This window comes from Protopterus annectens, chromosome 4.part0 (assembly GCF_019279795.1).
Source record: "Protopterus annectens isolate FY-2018-M chromosome 4.part0, PAN1.0, whole genome shotgun sequence".
In the NCBI taxonomy this organism is placed as follows: Eukaryota; Metazoa; Chordata; order Ceratodontiformes; family Protopteridae; genus Protopterus; species Protopterus annectens.
This window is the reverse complement of record NC_056733.1, coordinates 1,856,926,873-1,856,948,777: the sequence shown is the minus strand read 5'-3', so window position 1 is coordinate 1,856,948,777 and position 21,905 is coordinate 1,856,926,873. Positions and strand designations below refer to the sequence as shown.

Below are 21,905 nucleotides of genomic sequence, written 5' to 3'. Positions count from 1 at the left end.
TAACAGATCTCTGTTTTACTTTATTACTTTTTTTCTGTGTCATTTATAGCAGAGATTGTTTAATCTCTACCTCCAATGTAGATCGAGAGACCTTCCACAGAAATATTGCATTACTTACTTTATTGTCTGCTATAGCCTCCCATAATAGTCTTTGTGGTTTCATGTTTCCCCCTTTTTTATAACCTGTTCACAAATTAGAACATCGATTCTATTTCTTCTGGAAATCTACCCCTTCTCTACTTTGAGTAACCGCACTACCTTAAGTAGTATTCAGATCTCTACTCATGTCAATTTATTCTGAGGTTTTTTGAGATTTTTCTGATGATCAACATTTACATTCCCTTTCTGAAATGATAGAATCATGTTGTCTTCTGTCTACTTTACAAGGTTACTGACAGTTTATCTTTTTATTCAAACAGAGTTAGCTGATGCTTTCTTGTATATTCCTGTTTAGGGCTTGCATGTATCACATACCTAGCACTCTAGGAAACCTTCTTTAATGTCTGGAGTTTCTGATTTTAACATGCTTAACCTTTATCTTCCTTTAGTTATTGGCCATGGAATTCTCATGCCCCCACCTTTAATACTAAATGTATTTATTGGGTTTCTTAAAGTCAATGATATAAGGATATTTTTCCTCAGGGCACACCACATTTGTATCATCTACGGACTCTGTCCTGACTCTTCTTGAAGATGGAGATCTATGCCTCACCATAATGTTAGATCGGTGAGTAGAGCTTCAACTTCAAGAATGGACCCTCCTCCAGTCTTTCTCCCTTTATATCTGTCATTTCTTGTCCATTTGGCTGGTGACATTTGCTTTGTTCACAACTGGAGAGACAGTTGGACATGATCCACTTATAAGCTTAAGAATGGAGCTAGCAACCTATAAAGTTTTAGATACTGGAGAATGTATTTATTTTGTTTTTAATTTACACTGTCTTCACTGGGCTGCTTTTCAGGGGGAAGGAGTAAAGTCTGTTTAAGTGACTTGATCAAGGTCACACAATAGGCAAATAAAGTAATCAAACCATGTACCACAGTAACTACAGCTCACAGCTTTAACCCTCTAGGCTATTAGGCTCTCCTTGAAAGGTTTCTGTATGTCAGCTCATCTTTGCTAAATCTCCCTTCCCTTTCTCATTTGAGCTTCGCAATTACAAATGTTAACCATCACTGTTTAAATGTTTTGATTCTGTGACTCTGCAGTCATATTTTGGAATACACTAGTGCACTTTTCTTGTTGATTATCGTATCTGCTCAGCTATAGGTTGTTAGTTATTATCTGTAAGGAAACCTATTTATTATTTCACAAAGATTTGGTGCCCTTGTGACTAACACACATTTTATTGTGAAAATGGTATTACAGTTGTACTTAACAATACGTTGCTCTCTCTGTTTTCTTTGTGTGGCAGAATGCAGGCATCAGTGAGCAGTCTTAACACTGGATGTGTGCTGTCAGCACAGGTTTAACTTTAGAGCATGTATGAAATGGGGAGAGTGAGCAGATTTCATATTCGTTTCCTCCAGGCAGATGGGGGCCGACAGTTAATAAACCAATCGTTGCCATGTTTTATGTTGATAGCATTGCCATTTGCCATTATTTGGCATGTCAGCATGTTTGAAAGTGTAATTGTCCAATGACCAGTTTAGAAAGGACAGGGCTACTTCTTGATCTTCATTCAAGAATGTTTCCATTGTGGACATTGTGTACAATTTCAAGAATTGAGCATGCTTTATTTGATGTTCCAGGGCTTAAACATCTCATCCCTTTTTTGTAAACACTCCTGTGGTTCTAGCCTCCTGGGTGATTTAATTTCAGTGCTTGGGATGCTTGTAAACACTTACCCATTGCAACAGACTTGTTACATCAGACATAACAGATATGCTTTCACTATAATTGTCTGTAAAAACATCCCTTTACAGTGTAGGTCTCACTGTATCAGGATAGCCTTTCCATTCAGTGGATTAATTTCCATGCAAGTTGGACAAACATATATTTTGCTATATTCTTTACAGCACTGTAGCAAGCCTCTCTAGTGTCTGGTGCATTTTTCTGATTTTTATTCCTTCAATTCTCTGTTGAAGAGCCAAAAAAAAAACAAGGCCCTCAAAAAAAGTCCACACTATTCGTTAAGAACCGAAAAAAAGTCTACCTTTTGAAGCTGCAGTAAACTCCTAATCATGCCAAATAATACCTCGCACCCAAAGCAGACACCCTCTTTGCTCCCCACCCTACCTATGATTCTGATGCTTTATGTTACGGTTTCAGAATTCTGTCTTGTACATTGTACTTATTCTTCAGGTGGTGGTAAAACTGATGGCTGTAGGAGATGGTCTTGCTGATCTTGTCCAGTATTATGATACCATGCTATATGCCAGCAGGAGATACTCACATCCCCAGGTTTCAGAGTAAAGTAAATTCCTAAATGAGCTCAGAAGGAATACCAAAAGAGAGAATTCCAATTCCAGTCAGAGTATAACTAACTTGTGTCAGTTATAAAGCTCACTTGATTTAAGTGCTTTGCACCATTGTTTTGCATAATTTTCTACTTTTCTTCAGCAGAGTATTTTAACAATCATAAACTTCTGTTCTGGTTATTAAGATTCTAAATGAAAACTGGTCCTTTATATATCTACTGTAAACGCGCAGTTATCTTTCTTCTAACTCTGTGAGCTATAACTGGGACAAGAGAGTGTTTTGATAGCTTTCTTTTTCTTAAAGGATAGCTACAATGAGGACCCTAAAGATCTGTGTGTTTCTTTATTGTATCTTGACCATCTGTACAGTTAAAACATTATTGTTTCAGTCTAAATTGTTAGTATTATTCTGTAATTTGTTTTTCCTCAAAATGGAGATGCAGAGGCCTCCTTTCTGCTGCAGTTGTGTTCCTCAACTAAAGTCTCTCCTTTTCTATGACTGTATAGTATGTCATTTCAACATTAGTTTTCTATCCAGGCTTTTCTTTCTACTGAGTTAAAATTGGAGGACTTTCGATTTCTGCTTAGAGAATCTCTTGACAGAGTAGAAGTACCATTTTTAATTGTTCACTTTGGTCTGTATTCTTTGCAATCACATATAAACATTTGTCCATTGGGCCTTTTATAGAGAGTAAGATTTTCATAGCTGGAAGAAGTCCCGACTTAATGTGAACTCTGACAGCCATAGGTGCCTTTTTTCTTGTGCTGCATGCATCATCTTGTTACTTATCTGCAATGACAGTTCAGTGTGTGAAGGAGTTATTGTACTTTTCAGTCCAGATTCAATATGAATAATCTTATCTAGTTTAATTTGTATGTGATTACGCAAACCTAAAATGTCTAAAACATTGGGAGGTGCAGCACAGGATAGTGACACTCACAAGGTCGTAAAACAATACAAACACATTTCACTTCATTTGATTGACAGACTGAAATGAAGTGTAATATGTGCGAATGGCATAGTGAGAGAATGCATGTATAGGTTCATAGGTAGGTACTAGGCTATCTGCCTTAGGGCATTTATAAGCCTAGCCAGAATGTGTTGGCTTTCGCCACCCTTTTAGACTAGATTCCCGAGCCTCTGTCCAGCAGGGCCATAGAAGTGATCCCAGGAGTAAATTTACGATTTCCCATCCACTTATCAAGATTTTTCTTGAAGAGGGTCAGCGAGGGGCTCTACCTAACATGAACCGGGATTCTATTCCAGAGCGAGGGAAGCCTCTGGGATATGAATCTATCCCTCCAGCATGTCCTATTTGTTGTTGTGCTGAGGTTTAAATCCATGGAGCGTGTAGCTGTAATGGATTTGGCTTTCTTGAGGTGGAGCATGTCCATCAATTCCGGGTTCGACATGGCCTTGTACATCAGGCATTGACCGCCTCTGAGTAGGCGGTAAGCAACTGAGTAGAGCTGGAGTTTCTTTAGTCGAGCAGCATAGGGCATCTGTTTGAGACCCACAATCCTCTTGGTGAGGTACTTTTGAGGTCTCTCCAGCTGTTGCAGGTGTCTAGTAAGATACATCCCAAATGGGGCATTGTACTCAAGGGCCTGATGAGCGATGAGTAGAGTGGCACAATGACCTCTCTTGATCTAGATGTGAGCCCTTCTGTGATTAGGTGAACTATATAGAAGGTTTTTCTAACCACTTTGGCAATGTGATTGTCAAAGGAGAGGTTACTATCTACTTGGGTCCCCAGATCCCTAATTACTTCTTCCGTACTTAGTGGATTACCTCCTATGTGGTAGTTTGTGGGCACTTTGTTTTTCCCAAAAGGGATGACTATGCACTTTTTGGCATTTAGCTTGAGGCCATGGTTTTGACACCAGGTATCCATCTCTGTAAGACCCTTCTGGAGGATGCTTGTGTCAGCCAGGGAGTCGATTATGGCTCCCAACTTGCAGTCATCTGCGAACTTGGTCAGCCACAGTCCTCCTGTGCTTGCCTGTACCTCAGAAAAGTATATACCAAACAAGAGGGGTCCCAGGACTGAGCCCTGTGGGATGCCACTTGTAACCGGTTTAGAGTCGGACATGGCACCCACAACTCTGACCATGTGAGTTCTGTCCCTGAGCCAGTTTGCAACCCATCTTGTGACATATAGGTTGATATTTAAGCTGGTAAGCTTATTTATGATGCCAGAGTGGGGTATTGTGTCGAAGGCCTTTGCGAGGTCCAGGTAGGCTGTGTGGACTACCTTTCCCTCATCTATGGCTTTGGTAGCTATTTCAAAAAAGTCAACTAGGTTTTGGAGGCAAGATTTGCCTTTAACAAAGCTGAATTGGGTAGGGTTCAGTGTCTGGAGGTTCCCAATGTCTTTGTTTATGAGATCCATGATGATGCACTCCATAGCCTTGCAGACCAGGCTAGTCAGGCTTATGGGGCGATAGTTCCCGGGATTCGTTGTGGCGCCACCTTTGTGGAGTGGGATTACTGTTGCTGTACGCCATTCTTTGGTTACATAACCTGTGGTAAGGCTGAGTTGGAACAGTGAGTTTGAGGATTTAGTTCTTTTTGGAGCTCGTGTAAGACGGAGCCTGGGATATCATCCGGTCCCATTGATGCTGTGTTTTTTACTTTGGAAAGGGCTGTTTTCACCTGTGTGTCTGTGATGTCTGGGAGACTGCATTCTTCTGGGATAGACACAGGCCCTTTTGGGGGGGAAGGGGGGTAAAGTTTGCACTGAACCTGTCTGCCAGGATGTTGGCAATGTCAGTGGGTTCAGTGTATTTTGTGCCATTTTGCACCAGCTCAGAGCAGATCTTGAGAGTTGCTACCCAGATTATTGACATAGCTAAAGAATGCCTTGTGATTATCTTTAGAGTCTTTTGCGATTTTTCTTTCGAAGTTAGCCTTTGATGATTTTATGATGGAGCAAAGTTTCTTGCTAATACTGATCAGGGATGCCTTCCCTTTTTGGGATTTTGCCCTATCATGTAATAGTTTCCTCCTTCTGTTGTATAGCTTATTTATGGCTGGGGTCCACCAGACTGGTCTCCTGTTTTTGGAGGAGTGAGTCTTGGTTTTACTTGGGATGGCACGATCCATGCATTCCTGTAGGTGCTCATAGAGTGCATTTGTAAAGGATTCTGTGGTTTGGATAGCATTTTCCATTTGCCCGGGGGCTTTGAAACTTTCCACCTCGGTCTTGAGAAGTGTGAAGTTTGCTTTTGAGAGATTTTTCACAGTGGTTTCCTTGGCTGGGGGTGGGGTCGGGATGTGGATGTCCATTGTGATTAGTTTGTGGTCTGATCTTACCCACAAGGGGTTTACCTCTGGTGTTGAACAGTGATCCCCCATGTTGGTGATGACCAGGTCCAATATGTTGCCCCCTCTTGTGGGAGTGGTGACCAGTTGTTCCTTGGCACTTGAGTTTATAAACTCCAGGAACCATTGGGCCAAAGAGTTGGGACTTGAGTAGTTTTCCCAGTCAATGTTTGGGTAGTTGAAATCCCCCAATATCATGGTGTTTGGTGAGACCTTCATATTCTCCAATGTTTTCAGGAATGCCGAGTGGGGGTCCTGAGTCAGGGTGGGTGATCTGTAGCAGGCTACAAACTGAAAAGCAGTTTTATCTACTGTTAGTTGCACATGGATGGTCTCCGCTGCCTCATACAGTGCCACTAACCTGGAGGTGTGGGTATCCTTGATGAAAATGGATACTCCCCCACCTTTAGTATTTCGGTCTGAGTTCTGGGGCCGAAAAGTATGGTATGAGTTGAATCCTGGTAGTGCTGGGGTGCTCTCTGGAGCGTTGAACCAGGTTTTTGTTACTGCACAGATATCGATTTTCTCCATACTGAGGAGTGCCTCGAGTGCGTGCATCTTGAGGTTTAGACTTCTGGCGTTGAGTAGCATTACCCTTAGTTTTTTGTTTCTGGTATTGTCTATGGATGTAGGTTTGTCTTTTGAGCCTTGCCTAAAAAAGGCACTATGGGGGTGGTAAGAGCCTTAGCCAGTATTCGAAAACCTAAGGGTGACAGGTGCAAGCCATCCCTGGTGAAGCAACGTGGCTTGTCGAGCATGCCATCCCAGGCTGACAGACACTGGATCCCTTTTGAATGACACCAATAGCTTAGCCAATTGTTAAAATTGATCATTTTGTCTTTATACTGTGGCATCATTCTTGGTGAGGGCAAGATGCTACTCAGGGTCAGGGTCATACCAGCCTGGGCTACATGGTCAGAGAGCTCCTCTATGTCTCTTTTCATGTAGTCCAGGGAGGTACATCTCAGGTCATTCACTCCAACATGGACAATGACAGAGTCATATTTGTACCTGCTGTGGAGTGACCTGAGTGCTTGTGTTATGTGGTGGATCCTGGCACTTGACAGGCAGCTTACAGTGACCTTCTCCTTGTTCAGTCTGGTGAGCGGGACGTCAGTGTGCCTGACAATAGAGTCTCCTATTACTAGTGTATTAGGTGCATTATTTAGCCTTAAGGGCTGCTTCCTGTGTACCACACTGGCTTTGTGAGGTATGTGATACGTGAAAGTTGTTGTGGGGTAGTAGTTGCTTGGATGTCTGCTTTGAAGGTCTCTGCTGCTTTGGCAGATTTTTATTCAGAGCCTCTGAGTATGTTTTTATGAGTTTATGTGTCATGTTTGCTGATGCGATTGGTCTATGTGAGACTGGTTGTGTGGTGCAAGTGGTTTCCTTCTCCTCCTGTGACTGACTGTGCCACTCTTGGTTTGAGAGAGCTCGGCCACCAGTTTGGCTGTATAGTTGCATCTCTCGCATACATTTGAGTTTGTTGGAAGGAGGAGAGGGTTGTCTGTGTACATAAGGCAATTGTAACATTGCCTCAAGATTCCCAGGTTCACCAGCTGGGAGGGTGGCTTAATGGTAAAGGTGTTTGCCTTACAAACACAAGGTGCAGGGTTTGAGTCTCACAAGGGATAATTGGCTAGGCTTAAAATGGCACGCAAGGGCAGCTAGCTTAGTACTAACCTATGATCCTATGATCCTATGGAGGATATACCTGAAACTGCACTTTGGACATGCCTGGATAGTTAAAAAACTGATTTATTGATTGTCCAGAATGGACGAATAGGGAGCCTTGTACTTCTGGGTAGTAAAAGGGGGTGTAGTGCTATAGTTTGTTAGTGCTTACTGAGGTATTTGAGCACATGCTGGGCTGTAGAAGGGAGGTAGAGTGCTTACTTTGAGAGCAAGACTAGTTCTAAGGGAAAAATTGAAGAGCAGACTTTGTGGAGCTGGGAATAGTTTAGAACAGCTTAAACGGTGCTGCGCGATGCTGTGCGGTGCAGAAAATCACGCAAAACCGTGAAAATGCGGGTTTTAAGGCAGGGAGCTTAAAAGAGAAAAGAATTAGCCCAAAACAGCCAATAAGCTACTAGTTGCTGGGCTGGGACCACTTCTCCAGGGACAGATAGGCTGCTCAAAGCTCCCCACTCTCACTGGTGAACAGAGAAGCTTCCACCTATCCAAGTAAGGATATGGGCAACACAGAAACTTATACCACAGCCCAGAATTCAGCAAAACCTGAAATCTAGGCTACTCTAGTTCAGAAAAGGCGGGAAACAAGGATATTTTTTTTGTTTTTTTGCTTTTTTTTTTAACAGAACAGTAACTTAACAGGAAACACTATAAATGCTTTAAACAGGCTAGCACACTTGAGTGTGTAGCCTACAACAGTTAAACAACACAAAAAGATTTAAGGAAGTACAGGAACAGTAAAAAAATGCAAAAACAAGTTTTTTCAGATTTTAGAATAGCTAGAGACTCGCTTTTCGGCGAGAATATGCAGTCGCAAATAGAAAGGCAGAGAAAAAAATAATCTGTTTAAAGTCTCTCTTTTCGTCTCTCTGCTGCTTGTAACACTCTGCAGGACCACCAGGAGCTGTGCTGAGTCTGAAAGTGTTTTGTGTGAAAGGTAAATGGATGTATACGTGGAGTGGTAGTGTGTATGAGTTAGGGTTAGATAAAGGGGTAAGTGTGTGTGTGTGTGTGTGTGTGTGTGTGTGTGTGTGTGTGTGTGTGTGTGTGTGTGTGTGTGCGCGTGCTTGTGAGAGTGTTTGTATGTTAAGGGATAGATTTAGTGTTTCTGTGTGGGTGTTTTCATTTAGGATTAGAACACAGCTCAGGTAAGAGTTGAGATTTAGTGTTGCGTATGTTTATCTGTGTGTGTGGTGAGTGCCCAAGATGTCTTCTAGGGGTTAGCATGCATTATTAAGGTGGAGTATGGGGGGGGACAGAACTATACAACATAACATAGAAGACCCCTTTCTGTAACACTACTACTATTCTGACACATTTGATATCAATAGTTTGGTAGGGATTTGGTTTACAGATTATAAAAGCAATTTGTTTACTTTTTTGATTGGCTGTATTTTGGTCAATTGTGCTGTCTCTTAAATGAGAAACGTGTTCAAACTTTTATCTGAAAATCATTTAACATGTTAACCATTCATGGTAAAATTATATGTTATATATTTACATACACACACGAAGGCATATGTACTCCAAGATCTCACAAACTTGGAGAAAAGGGTGAAGGAGTGAAAAATTCGAAAGATATGAAATGCACCTCTTCCTCTTTCTCTTTTCTACTCTGAACTCTCAGATTATAACTTTCTAAGATAATTTAATTGAAGGTGAATAAAACATATGTTTCCAATTTAAGCCATTACATTTTTATTTCAGAGTCATGATGGAAGGGACATATGGAAGGGCTCAAAATCTTACTGCCATGAGCTCTTTATTTGCCAGGAGTTTTAAATGTAGTGGACAAAATAGTGTGACATCTACTGAGAAAAATTCCTAAAGGAACCAACATGAGACCATGCATGCATAACATTTTATACAGTGAGAAAGTTGAATAGTATAGCAATGACATACAAAGGAAGCAACAAATAAGTGACTTATTTGTATGCAGCTGTACAGGTATTGCTTTGTAAGTATGAAAAACACTATGGTATGAGCAACAGTTGTTCTTAGCTTGTAGATGTCATTACCACTGCTAAATCTTACTCAGAGTGTAGTGACATGCTACTGATGTGGCAGATATGTGAAGTTCCAAGGATACTGGGGTTATAAAGTGAATGTGTGGCTAAAATAAAAAGAGATCATATTAGCATAGTTATTTTCTATTTAATGGCATAGAAATGCAATATGGAAAAATAATTATATTTTATTGCTAACCTGACTAGGAGCGTGCCTAGATTAGTATGGTGGTTGTATTAAATGGACTGGAGACGTTTTTCCAAGTCTTTTACCTGTTAGTATTACTTGTCTAAAACTATGTGGCATCTATGAGGTGAGGTACTGTGACAACCTCAGATATATAAATCGGTTGGCAATTCTGTCGAGGACTGCAAGGCTTATAATTAAGCACTTTTTTATTCATGAAATAAGGAACTACCTGAACTTACTCAATATTACCTAACATTACATTAAGCAGAAACTGCAACCAGCTAAAGTAATGATACAGCATATGCTTTGCTATCCTTTGGATGAGAATTGCTAACTGCAGGGGAAGGAATATGTTTAGTTTATTCAGAATGTCGGACATAGTGTTTTTTCAATGAAATACATATCGACATACAAGTTAAAGTTTGGGTTTAATTATACCCTTATTAAATATCATCTTAGCTGGTAGTAAAGTATGATCGGTTTAAAAGTTGTACAGCGTTAATCTTTCTTCTTCTTCCTCCCATTGTTTCTTTCTTTCCTGATCAATACTTCGCTTTTAGCTATTCCTAAATTAACATAATATGGCGCTGGCAATGAGGTAGTCTCTTATATGAGAAACAATGTTAGGCCTTCTTGTCCTCACACTGCTTTATTAGGTGTCAGTGACGTAGCCAGGCATGTGGCTGGGATAAACAGATAGGGATGCAAACACACTGTCATTAACTTTGCTGACTGACGCACTTAAACTCTTATCAAGTTATTTTTTATGATATTAACCAGCTGTATGTTGCGTTTCCCTTAAGGCTTCCTGTAGTTTTATGTTTACCAAAATAAAATACCCCCTGTCCGTAACTGCTAACACTTTTGCATCCATAATTTATATATTTTAACTTCAAGACTGCATTGGTCAGTAATACAGGTAATTGTGTGTCAGAGGCGGGGTAATTCAAACCTATTCCCCATTGCTTTTGTATAAGTTGGTCCAAAGCATTTTGTTAACTTTTGTTCCAGTAAGTTTCAGGATAGTTTTGGCAGAAGTGCTAAATTCCATATAGATTAAGTCCACTATCCTTTTATGTGCTTGTCAGCCTACACTAAGCAAAACCAGAACTGCTAATTTACTTTCTCAGGTGGAAGATAATTGAGATTGCAGGACTACTGAATAAGCTCTCCTAGAAGCAGAAACATGGTCTGATACAGCAATACTTAACAAAGACAAAAATTATCTTTACAATGTATGAGTTTTACATTTTTTGTAAAGATTTTTGACATCTCTGATCACCTGTGTTTTGCTTTTAGTTAAATGGCAGTTTTAAGGGTCATATGTTCTTTAAGGGGGGTATAATTCAGATGGCCCTCATTTTTAGTACAGTCAACACCAACAAAATTAATTGTTTTATTTTTCAAAAAAAAAAATCCCATAAACCATAATATCAGAAGTTATGAAAATAATAAGTTGGTTTTATAGGCACATATATTGTTCGTGCAGTTTTGTATTTTGCAAGATAACCATTAATTTTTGTTTTACAGGCATTTGGAAGATAATCAGATCAACAGTATTGAGAGAGGAGCATTTCAGGATCTGAAGCAGTTAGAACGACTGTAAGTGGAGATTTTATACATTTTCAATGTTGTTTGACCAGTTCTATCAAAGTCTGAAGGCGTTATTACTAAATGTCATTGCATGGAGTCCATTTTATTTTACATTGTTATGTTTCATATTATTTAATTGATTGTGAAGCAGTTCCTTTGTAAGTAATGTGGTCAGTGTTTTCTGCCTGATGAATTTTGGTAAAGGTAGTTTGTACATATGTCTCATAAAAGAGATGGCAAATTAATTAGCTCTTCACAATAAACTGACGGAAGACTTAATCTGTTATCAATTAGTATATGAATTATGTAAGTAAGCAAGCTGTAAAATGCAAAAAAAGTTAGCAGTCTGAAAATGCAGCAAATCTGTATTATTTCATGCTGTTGGATTTATTGCCAGTTTTATTTTCCATTTTTCTTTCATAGGCAAATGAATCAATTATATGGAGTTTATAATAATTTGTCATTTGTCTGGCAGAATTGGTTATTAAAGCTATAAATAATGTAAGTAGTGATTGTGCATACAATTATATAAATGTGGTGATTTAGCGTAAGTATTTACCCCAAAACATGCAATAATGGATAACTCAGAGTAGGGGTTGTCATCACTATGCATCCTATGCTACAAAAGGTGTGTTTATATGCGTGTAACTTAGGGCTTCTGGAAAGATGGGGGTGTAGAAGAGATGAGATGACACTTACAGCTGAAGGACTTCAGAATGCCTGCATTCTTCCTTCCTGCCACTGGGATGCTGACCCTTGATTACAATATATTGGTGCCACACAGGTCACTAGTGGAGTCTGTCTGTCTCATGTATTGGTGAGATAGCTGGGCCAGTTCCAGGTGTATTATTATACATATTGGTTAAGGACTAATTTTTTATTAGTTTAGGTGAAACCATCTTTTTTGTATATTATAAACCCACTCTGGTAAGCGAACTCTGCAACCATATTGATTCAGTGAATTACATCTCCAGTATTTGCAATAGTTCTTTCCCAGTCGTGAACTTTAAAGTAGCCTTTCTCACTTTAGACTTGTGTTTCATCATGTCCAGGTGCTACAAATGAAAGCATCTTTTGGCTGTCTTATAAAACCCAGACTACTCTTTGTTAGGATAAATGTATAACATTGCATGAAAATTGTGCATTTTACTGTCCTTAACTTCTCTGTACTTTATAAGAGACAAACGGAGCAGTAAGTATACACTGTACTAGTAACTACTGTATCTGGTGTGAAAAAACCTAGCTCCAAAGAATGACTTAACTCAAATTTGTCTGAGTTTACTTTCAAAAACCATTTCATACAGTTCATGCGACTGGCCCTACCCTTCATTATATAAAAATATGAGTTAAATACACACCACCATTTCCCAGTCAGTACTACGACAGTGGAACTCTCTGATTGGTGAAGTGATTTCAAAGCTTTGACAATGTTTGGGATGGCACAAGTTGACAATAGCTAAAACTGGGACTGATTTCTTTCTTTCTTTTTTTATTTTATTTATTTACTTTTTTATTAATTGTGCCACACGCATCAAGCTTTTCTACTGCCAGCACCCAATTTGCTCTGTCCTATTCAATACCCTGAACCATGACACCCCAGTCTAGTGTGACTGGAGATAGGGGAGTCTCCCTTCTGGCATAACCCATAAAAATATGGGATGGTCATTCCTCCCACCCCATGCAGATTCTAAAGAGTTGAACTTACCATGCACTGATTGTGGGACTGGGACGGATGAGGAGCCATCATACTGTGGTTTGCAGGGGAGGGTCTTCATTTAAACCCAACCTCCCACTGATGTACAGGATGGATGATGATGCTGTGAGGGTAATGCCCCCTCCCCCTGGTGACATGTCCCTCTGTGATGATTCACCTAAAGCAGCAATGGCTCTTGCTTTGGCCTTGAGATCATCATTAAGGCTCAAAAAACAGCAGTTCCTTGCCTGCCCTCCATCTCTCCCATCCATCCATCCATCCATTCATCTGCAACCCCTTTTTCTCATTTTTGCATGCGGGGCTGGGGTGTCACTTCAACAGTGACAATCATCTAGAGCCAAGGTTTACACCTCTTCCATTTGGCTAGCCACAACAGGCACTCAGGCTGCAAGTTGAACTCAGGTCACCTGGGTCATAAACAAGGCATTAACCCTGTACATCAGGTACCTGGTTTACAATTATAGCTAATTAATTTTAATTATTTTCATTTTGATTCTAAACATCCTACAGAACATTGGATAAAGTATGTTCCATGTACTAACATCACCTACAGTTTTGAGTTATGCTGTCATTAAAAAAAAAAAGTTATGGTTGTACTGGATCTTCCTAAATACTGAGTTTCTGAATAACGAGTGCAACCAATATAGCACATTATCTTTGTATGTTACCAGTACGCCACAAGGCTATTCCATATTGCATTATTTCTTTGAGTAAGCACGGAATAACTCATGTCAGTAATACATACATATTGTTAGCAGGATTGTTGCTAAGGAACTCGGCATGAAGTGCAAAAGATAAAAAAATGACCCTCCCATTCCGCTGCAATACAAGGTTTGCACTAGAGGTAAACATCAGTAATAGTGACTAAAAAGCTAAAGGTCTGTGGTTAGTAAAATGAAAAATTATGAAAAGGGTGACAGTGAGTGATCAAATAAAAATGTTATATTGCTCAGTGTTTGTGGGCAGTGCACAATGTTTTTTCTTGTCTTGATACAATTTTTCTTTTTCTTACTAGCATGTTCATAGGTGCATATTAGGATTGTGATAAACTGAGGGGGCTCCCAGCCCAGCTAGACAGAATTTTGTAAATAATTCTATGCCCTTGTAAATATTAATATGATCCACAGGCTTGTTTGACAAATGTAAGAAAACTGTGTTATGTGCTGAGCTTTAAAAATGTAACCACAGTGCACCCTGCTGGAAGAAAGCTGATAAGTAAAGAATGTTACCACTTTGTGTGATCTTAAGCTAGGAAACAGGATGTCTGCAGCTGGAAATTCTTTCTATTGTCTTAACACAGAGTTATTTACTAGGATTCACATGTAAAGTGTCTTTTATTGCTGTGACTTCCTGGGAGCTGCAGATCATAAAGAAATGTTACATTTTGAGTTCTGTTAACCTGGAAACTAAATCAGAAGTGAAAAGAATGATGTAATCTGAAATGACTCAGCAGTAATGTGTATTATCAATTTAAGAAATATCTCTGAAAACAAGAAGTGTATTTTGTATTTTGTTCTGAAGCTGTCAACAACTCACCAGCACTTGCTTTTCTCTGTAAGTAGAATTTAGATCTTAGTATTTCCCTTAGAGATAGGTAGTAATATAACCAGATTAGTGTAGATGTTTTCTATATTTATGTGAGACTATCCTACAATGTTGTTTTAAAGTATTTCCTGTGATTTCTGAACTCTGTATTGTCACTGTGCTGAATTAATGAGTGTTGTCTTGCGCTTTTATTATTTATTATTAAATATTTTAAACATTTTAACTGTGGCTGTTTTGTATAGAGATAATTTAAACTCTTAGAGTACTTGCATGTATTTGGTGATACTGTACAAGTCACTCCAATAGTCTTAGCCCTGGGTCACACTTACTATTTAGATAACAACAGCTTTACACAGTAGAATTGGTGACCATTTGGGAACGGCCTTATTAGTAGCTGAGATAACTGTGGAGGCAGCCCACTAAAGTGTGCTAGCCTGTGTAACTAATTTATCACTGTTTCTGAATTTTCTGTGTGTTTCTACCAAAAAAACAAAACAACAAAAAAATAATCCTTGTTTTCCCGCCTTTCTCGACTAGTTTAGACCAGTTTACAGGCATTGCTGTATTCTGGGCTGTGGTGTAGTTCCTGTGTTGTCCATTACCTTACTTGGATAGAAGGAAGTTTCTTTGCTCACCAGTGGGAGTGGGGAGCCTTGAGCAGCCTACCTGTCCTTGGGGGAAGTGACCTCAGCACAAGAAGCTGTAGTAATTGGTTGTTTGGGACCATTTCTAGCTCTTTTGCAGTTCACTGTTTAAAATCCGCATTTGCACGGCTTTGCGTGGTTGTGCGCATAGCGCAGCACCGGTTAAACAAGGTTAAACTTTTCTGGCTCCGCCAAGTCTGCTCTTCATATTTTCCCTTAAGGAAGCCCTACTCTTAGTATAACCAGACTACTCACTGTATTATAAGCCTAGCACTTGTTCTCAATACTTCTCTACTAAGTAAGCACTCTCGTACTAAGTAAAGCACTACATCTACTTAACACCCCTGTAAATATCCACTTCCCTTAAAGGTGTACCACTCCCTTATACTATTCTACCATGTCGAGTGGTAGATTACTGGTGTCGTCTCCAGTTCAGCTGGTCAATCTGGGCATCTTGAGACAATGCTACAATTGTCTCATGTACACAGACAACCCTCTCCTCCTCCCACCAAACACAAATACATGTGAGAGATGCAACTATATAGCCAAACTGGAGGCTGAACTCTCTCAACTCAGGGCTGGCATGACCAGACAGGAGGAGATGGCAACCACATACACAACAATCCCAGTCCCACATAGACCTACCACAACTGCAAACCAAACACATAAAAACACAAAGACATACTCGGAGGCTCTAATAAAAAACTTTCCAGAACAACAGAGGCTCCCAAAGCAGACATCCAAAAATCCACCACCTCAAAACAAAACACATGCAACACATACTTCAATAAATCAGTGTGTCGACCAATCGCAGCCCTTAAGGCCAAACACCTTGCCTGATACATTAGTAATAGGTGACTCCATAGTCAGACACACTGATGTCCCACTGACCAGGCTGAACAAGGAGAAGGTGACTGTGAGCTGTCTATCGGGAGCTAGGATCCGCCACATAACACACGCACTCAGATCACTTCAAAGCAAGTAGAAATATGACTCCGCCATTGTCCATGCTGGTGTGAATAACCTGAGACATACCTCCCTGGACTACATGAAAAGAGACATAGAGGAGCTCTCCGATTATGTAGCCCAGGCTGGTATGACTCTGACCCTGAGCAGCATCTTGCCCTCACCAAGAATGATACCACAATACAAAGACAAGATGATCAGCTTTAACAATTGGCTCAAGTACTGGTGTCATTCTAAGGGGATCCAATGTCTGTCTGTCTGGGATGATATGTTGGACAAGCCATGCTGCTTCGCAAGGGATGGCTTACACCTGTCACCACTGGGCTTCCGGATATTGGCTAAGGCTCTTGCCACCCCCATAGTGCCTTTTTTAGGCAAGGCTCAAAAGACAAACCCACCTCCTTAGAAAACAAAAATGAAAAAAACTAAGGGTAATGCTGCTCAACGCCAGAAGTCTAAATCTCAAGATGCAGGCACTTGATGCACTCCTCAGCATGGAGAATATCGACGTTTGTGCAGTAACTGAAACCTGGTTCAAGGCTCCTGAGAGCACTCCAGCGCTACCAGGCTATACCTCGTATCATGCTTTTCGGCCCCAAAACCCGGGCCGAACCACAAAGGGAGGGGGAGTGTCCATATTCATAAAGGACACCCACACCTCCAGGTTAGTAGCAACACATGAAGCATCAAAGACCATACAGGTGCAACTAACCATAGGCAAAACTGCTATACAACTGGTAGCATGTTACAGACCACCCTCAAAATCTCAAGAACCCCCCTCAGCCTTCCTGAAGACATTGGAGGATATGAATGTATCACAAAATACCATCATACTGGGAGACTTCAACTACCCAAACATAGATTGGGTACATTATTCTAGCCCTAATACCCTAGCCCAAAGGTTCCTGGAATTCATAAATTCAAATGCACTGGAGCAACTAGTCACCTCTCCCACTAGGGGAGATAATATACTAGACCTGATCATCACAAACATGGGGACAAAATGCTCCATACCGGAAGTATACCCCTCACTAGTGAGATCTGACCACAAACTAATCACCCTGGATATACATATCCCACCTCCACCCCCAGCACAAAAGACCACAGTGAAAAACTTCTCAAAAGCAGACTTCACTCTTCTTAAGACTGAGATGGCATCCTTTAAGCCCACTGTGCCAGTGGATACCACATCCCACAATGCCGAATCCTTCACAAATGCTTTCTATGGACATCTTCAAGAATGCATGGATCATGCAATCCCAAACAAATCCAAGTCCCTCTCCACCAAATGTAAGCGTCCTGTCTGTTGGACCTCAGCCATAAACAAATTGTATAACAAAAGAAGGAAGCTACTGCATGTCAGAGCGAAATCCCATGAAGGGAAGACATCTCTGATCAACATTAGCAGAAAACTACGTTCTCTCATAAAAACATCCAAGGCAAACTTTGAGAGAAAAATCGCTAAGGACACTAAAGATAACCACAAAGCCTTCTTCAGCTATGTTAGAAACCTGGGCGGAAACCCTCAGATATGCTCAGAGTTGGTTCACAACAACAAAAAATACACTGAACCCACAGATATTGCTAACATTTTGGCTGACAGGTTCAGTGCAAATTTCTCCCCTCCTTCACCCCCAAAAGAAGAAATACTTATCCCAGCTGAATGTAATCTCCCTGTCATCTAAGAGGTCCAAGTGAGAACCGCCCTAAACAAAGCAAAAAACACAGCATCAATGGGACCTGACGGTATCCCGGGGTGTGTGTTACGTGAACTCCAAGAGGAGCTAAACCCACACATAAAAATGCTATTTAACCTTAGCCTTACTTCGGGATATGTACCCTGAACACTGGCGTATAGCAACAGTGGTCCCACTCCACAAGGAGGGTGCCTCTACAGACCCTGGAAACTACCGCCCCATAAGCTTAACTAGCCTGGTCTGCAAAGCTATGGAAAGAATCATTATGGAACTCATAAACAGAGACCTAGGGGACCTACAGACACTTGACCCCACCCAGTTCGCCTTTGTAAAGGGCAGATCCTGCCTTTTAAACCTGGTTGACTTTTTTGAAACAGTCACTAGAGCCATTGATGAGGGCAAAGCAGTCCATACAGCATACCTGGACTTGGCTAAGGCCTTCGACACAATACCCCACTCAGGCATCATAGATAAGCTCAACAGCTTAAAAGTAAACCCTTATGTCACTAGATGGGTTGCAAACTGGCTAAAGGACAGAACCCATAAAGTTAAAATTGCTGGAGCAATGTCAGACTCAAAGCCAGTCACAAGTGGTGTCCCACAGGGATCTGTTCTGGGACCCCTCTTGTTCGGCATTTATTTCTCAGATGTTAAAGCAAACATGGGAGGGCTGTGGCTGACAAAGTTTGCAGATGACTGCAAACTAGGCACCATAGTCGATACACCAGCAGACACACACATCCTACAAAAAGGCCTCACTGAAACGGACAACTGGTGCCTTAGTCACTGCCTTAAATTAAATGCCAAAAAATGTATAGTTATCCCTTTTGGAAAAAACAAAGTACCCACAAATTATCACATAGACAGCAACCCACTAAGTACGGAAAAAGTAATCAGAGACCTAGGGACCCAAGTAGACAGCGACCTCTCATTTGACACCCACGTTGCCAAAGTGGTTAGAAAAACATTCTACCTTGCACACCTCATCATGAAGGGATTCACATCCAGATCCAAGGATGTCATTGTACCCCTATACTCCTCCCTCATCAGACCCATGATTGAGTACAATGCCCCATTTGGTATGTACCTCACCCGGCATTTGCAACAGCTGGAGAGATCACAAAAGTACCTCACCAAAAGGATCAAGGGTCTCCAACATATGTCTTATTCTGCCAGACTAAAGAAACTTCAGCTCTATTCAGTAGCATACCACCTGCTCAGAGGTGATCTCTGCCTGACGTACAAGGCCATGTCCAATCAGGATCTGATGGGCATGCTCCACCTCAAAAAATCCAAATCCATCAGGACCACGAGAGCTAAAGACTTAAACCTTGGCACAAGTATGAATAGGACATGCTGGAGGGATAGATTCATAACCCAGAGGCTTCCCATGCTTTGGAACAGGATCCCAGTTCGTATTAGGCAGAGCCCCTAACTGACTCTCTTCAAGAGAAATCTTGATGAGTGGATGGGAGATCGTAAGTTTACCCCAGGGGTCACATCTGTGTCACTGCTAGACAGGGGCACAGTAAACTAATTCTATTATATAAGGGGGCCTTCATTGTGTCACTACTAGACAGAGGCACAGTATTCTAGATTTATTCTGTACATTTTTGTACCATTTCATGGGGTGGCAAAAGCCACATCACTATGGCTAGGCTTACAAATGCCCCAGAGAAGATAGCCTAGTACTATACTATGAAACTATGAAACTAAGTAGTGGTTGGTGGCACTGATTTCTACCTTATAGTCTGGACAGGAGGGAGCATAGCTATTGAACCTGTTCCAGCCTTCCCCAAGAGTTTCTGTGCATTTGTATATAAATCATATCTTAAATTGTGTGTGTGTGTTTGTGTGTCAGCTACTTGGGCAGGGACACGAAGCACTGGTTGGACAGAGAGAGAGTGCTGGAGGTTTTGGCTTGACCACCTGGCTGATATCTGAACCCTGTACCTGTGCCACTGGAGAGTCTTATTGGGGATCTGGAGAGAAAGGGAGAAACCAGCCCCAGACTGACTGTGATCTCTGTGTACTCTTAAGTAAAATTGTACTTTACTGTGTATGTACTTGTTATCCTCCCAATGTGGATGCCCCTCACTGGAATTAGTGGTGAGGATTGAGGCTCCTTGATTACTGGGTCAGTACATGGGCATCACAAGGCTAACAACCAATAGGGCCCTTAAAAACCTAGCCATGCAATCCAAATGTGACCCATAAATTCAATTTATTTAATTTATAGATGGTGATTTATTGACTGCCTCTGTCCATTAGAGGCATAGGAGTCGGACCTGGGTTGAATTTCCAATTGCCAATCCATTATTCCAAGTTGCACTTAAATAAGAATAGGAAGGGACTTTATTTCACATGGATAGGGGGCCTGTTTCAGAGAATGGGAACTCTTTGATAAACACATCTGTCTCTCCAACAAGGCCTATTTATGTTTCAGGCAAAATTTAGTCTTTTAATCTAGTAGTTCTGCAGATGTGCAAAAGATTCATCAAAACAGATGATCTTTGCCTGGCATAAATCACCTGTTATAAGTCTGTATGATACTGAGTAAAGAGGCAGGACTTTGAGGCGATCAGTGCAGGACATTGTGTTTAGTCCCTGTATTTTTTTTGTAAGGAACCTTTGTGAATGTTCCGGTTGCTGCATGTGTCTGGTCAGGTACATACCGAAGGGGGCATTAAACTGTATGATCAGCCTGATGAGGGCTGGGTAAAGTGGAATAATGACATCTCTGATTCTAGATGCCATGCCTTTGCTTATAAGTTGAGCAAAGAGAAGGATTTTCATACTACTTTGGACACCTGCTGTTTGAGGTCTAGGTTACTGTTTACATGAGTTATCAGATACCCGATCGTGAATCAGCTTTTAGGGGGTGTTTTATTGATGTGATAGTTACCCAGGGTGCAGACTTCCCAAAAGGTATTATAATGCATTTCTTAGTATTGAGGTTTAAGCCATAGCTTTGGCACCAATAATTTGTCTATATTAGACCATCCTGGAAGATGATCTTATCTTGGAGGGATTCAGTGACTGCTCCCAGTTTGGAATCATCTTCGAAACTGGTTAGCCAGAGGCCTTTAAAATTGGCTTTGACATCTGAGAAGTAGATGTCAAAGAGGAATGGGCCTAGCACAGGGCCCTGCGGGACTTCACTAGTGACCAGCCTCTTTATGGAGGTGGCCTCGCCGATTCTAACCTCCTAGTCCTATCAGACAGCCAACTAGCTTTCCAGCATGTTATGAAGGGGTTTATACCTTGCTCTGTAAGTTTGTTGACAATTCCCAAGTGGGGTATTGTATCAAATACATTAGCCAGATCTATTTAGGCAGTGTGCACAGTTTCCACCTCATCATTTCCTTGGAGACCTTTTCAAAGAAGTCCACCAGATTCAGTAAAGTTGACATTCCTTTGACAAAGCCATACTGGGGTGGATCCCATGTCTGGAGGTCTCCTATGTCCTTGTTGAAAATTTCCATGATAATTCATTCCATGTCTTTGCAAATAAGAAAAGTCAGGCTAATGGTTCTGTACTTTCAAGGATCTTTTGAAGGTCCTCCTTTATGAAGGGGAATAACTGCTGCAGTCCATCTTTCATGTGGCAGAAAGCTTGTTTTAAGATTATGACTCCAGAAGTGCTGATAAGTCATATTTTAGATTATTCTAGAGACATTCTGGGACTTTATTAGTGCTCATTGAGGCCAAACTCTTTGCTTTATTGAGTGCAGCCAGTACATGCTCTGTAGTTATTGTTGGAGGGATTTTGTTTCAGGGTATTAGTGGGATATGGTTGAGGGTGAGAGGGGGGTAAAGTTGAAACTTGAATTAGTCTACTAACAGGTTTGCTATATTGTCAGTGATTGTTGCACCATTAATCGCCAGTTCAGCACATTGCTGTGTGCTGCCCCTGAAGTTTCTGACATAGCTGTAGAAGACATTCTGGGCATCTTTCATCTGAGAGGATATCTTCACCTCAAAGTTGGCTTTGCTTAACCTAATTAGCCCTTTCAGTTGCCTATTTACTTTGATGAGAGAGTTTTTATCTTTATGGAAATTATCCTTCATGATTTTTACCTTTCTTCCTTTTGTTGTATATCTTGTTTAAT

At 40.9% G+C, this 21,905-nt stretch overlaps 1 protein-coding gene across 1 annotated transcript in view; it reads left to right on the top strand.

Annotated features, from left to right (window-relative positions):
- Positions 1 to 21,905, top strand: part of LOC122800048 (slit homolog 3 protein-like) — a 2,083,326-nt gene that overhangs the window by 212,556 nt on the left and 1,848,865 nt on the right. The window contains exon 3 of the mRNA XM_044069531.1: positions 11,165 to 11,236. Within this exon, the coding sequence (XP_043925466.1) occupies positions 11,165 to 11,236 (72 nt within the window). The remainder of the gene's footprint in view (positions 1 to 11,164; positions 11,237 to 21,905) is intronic.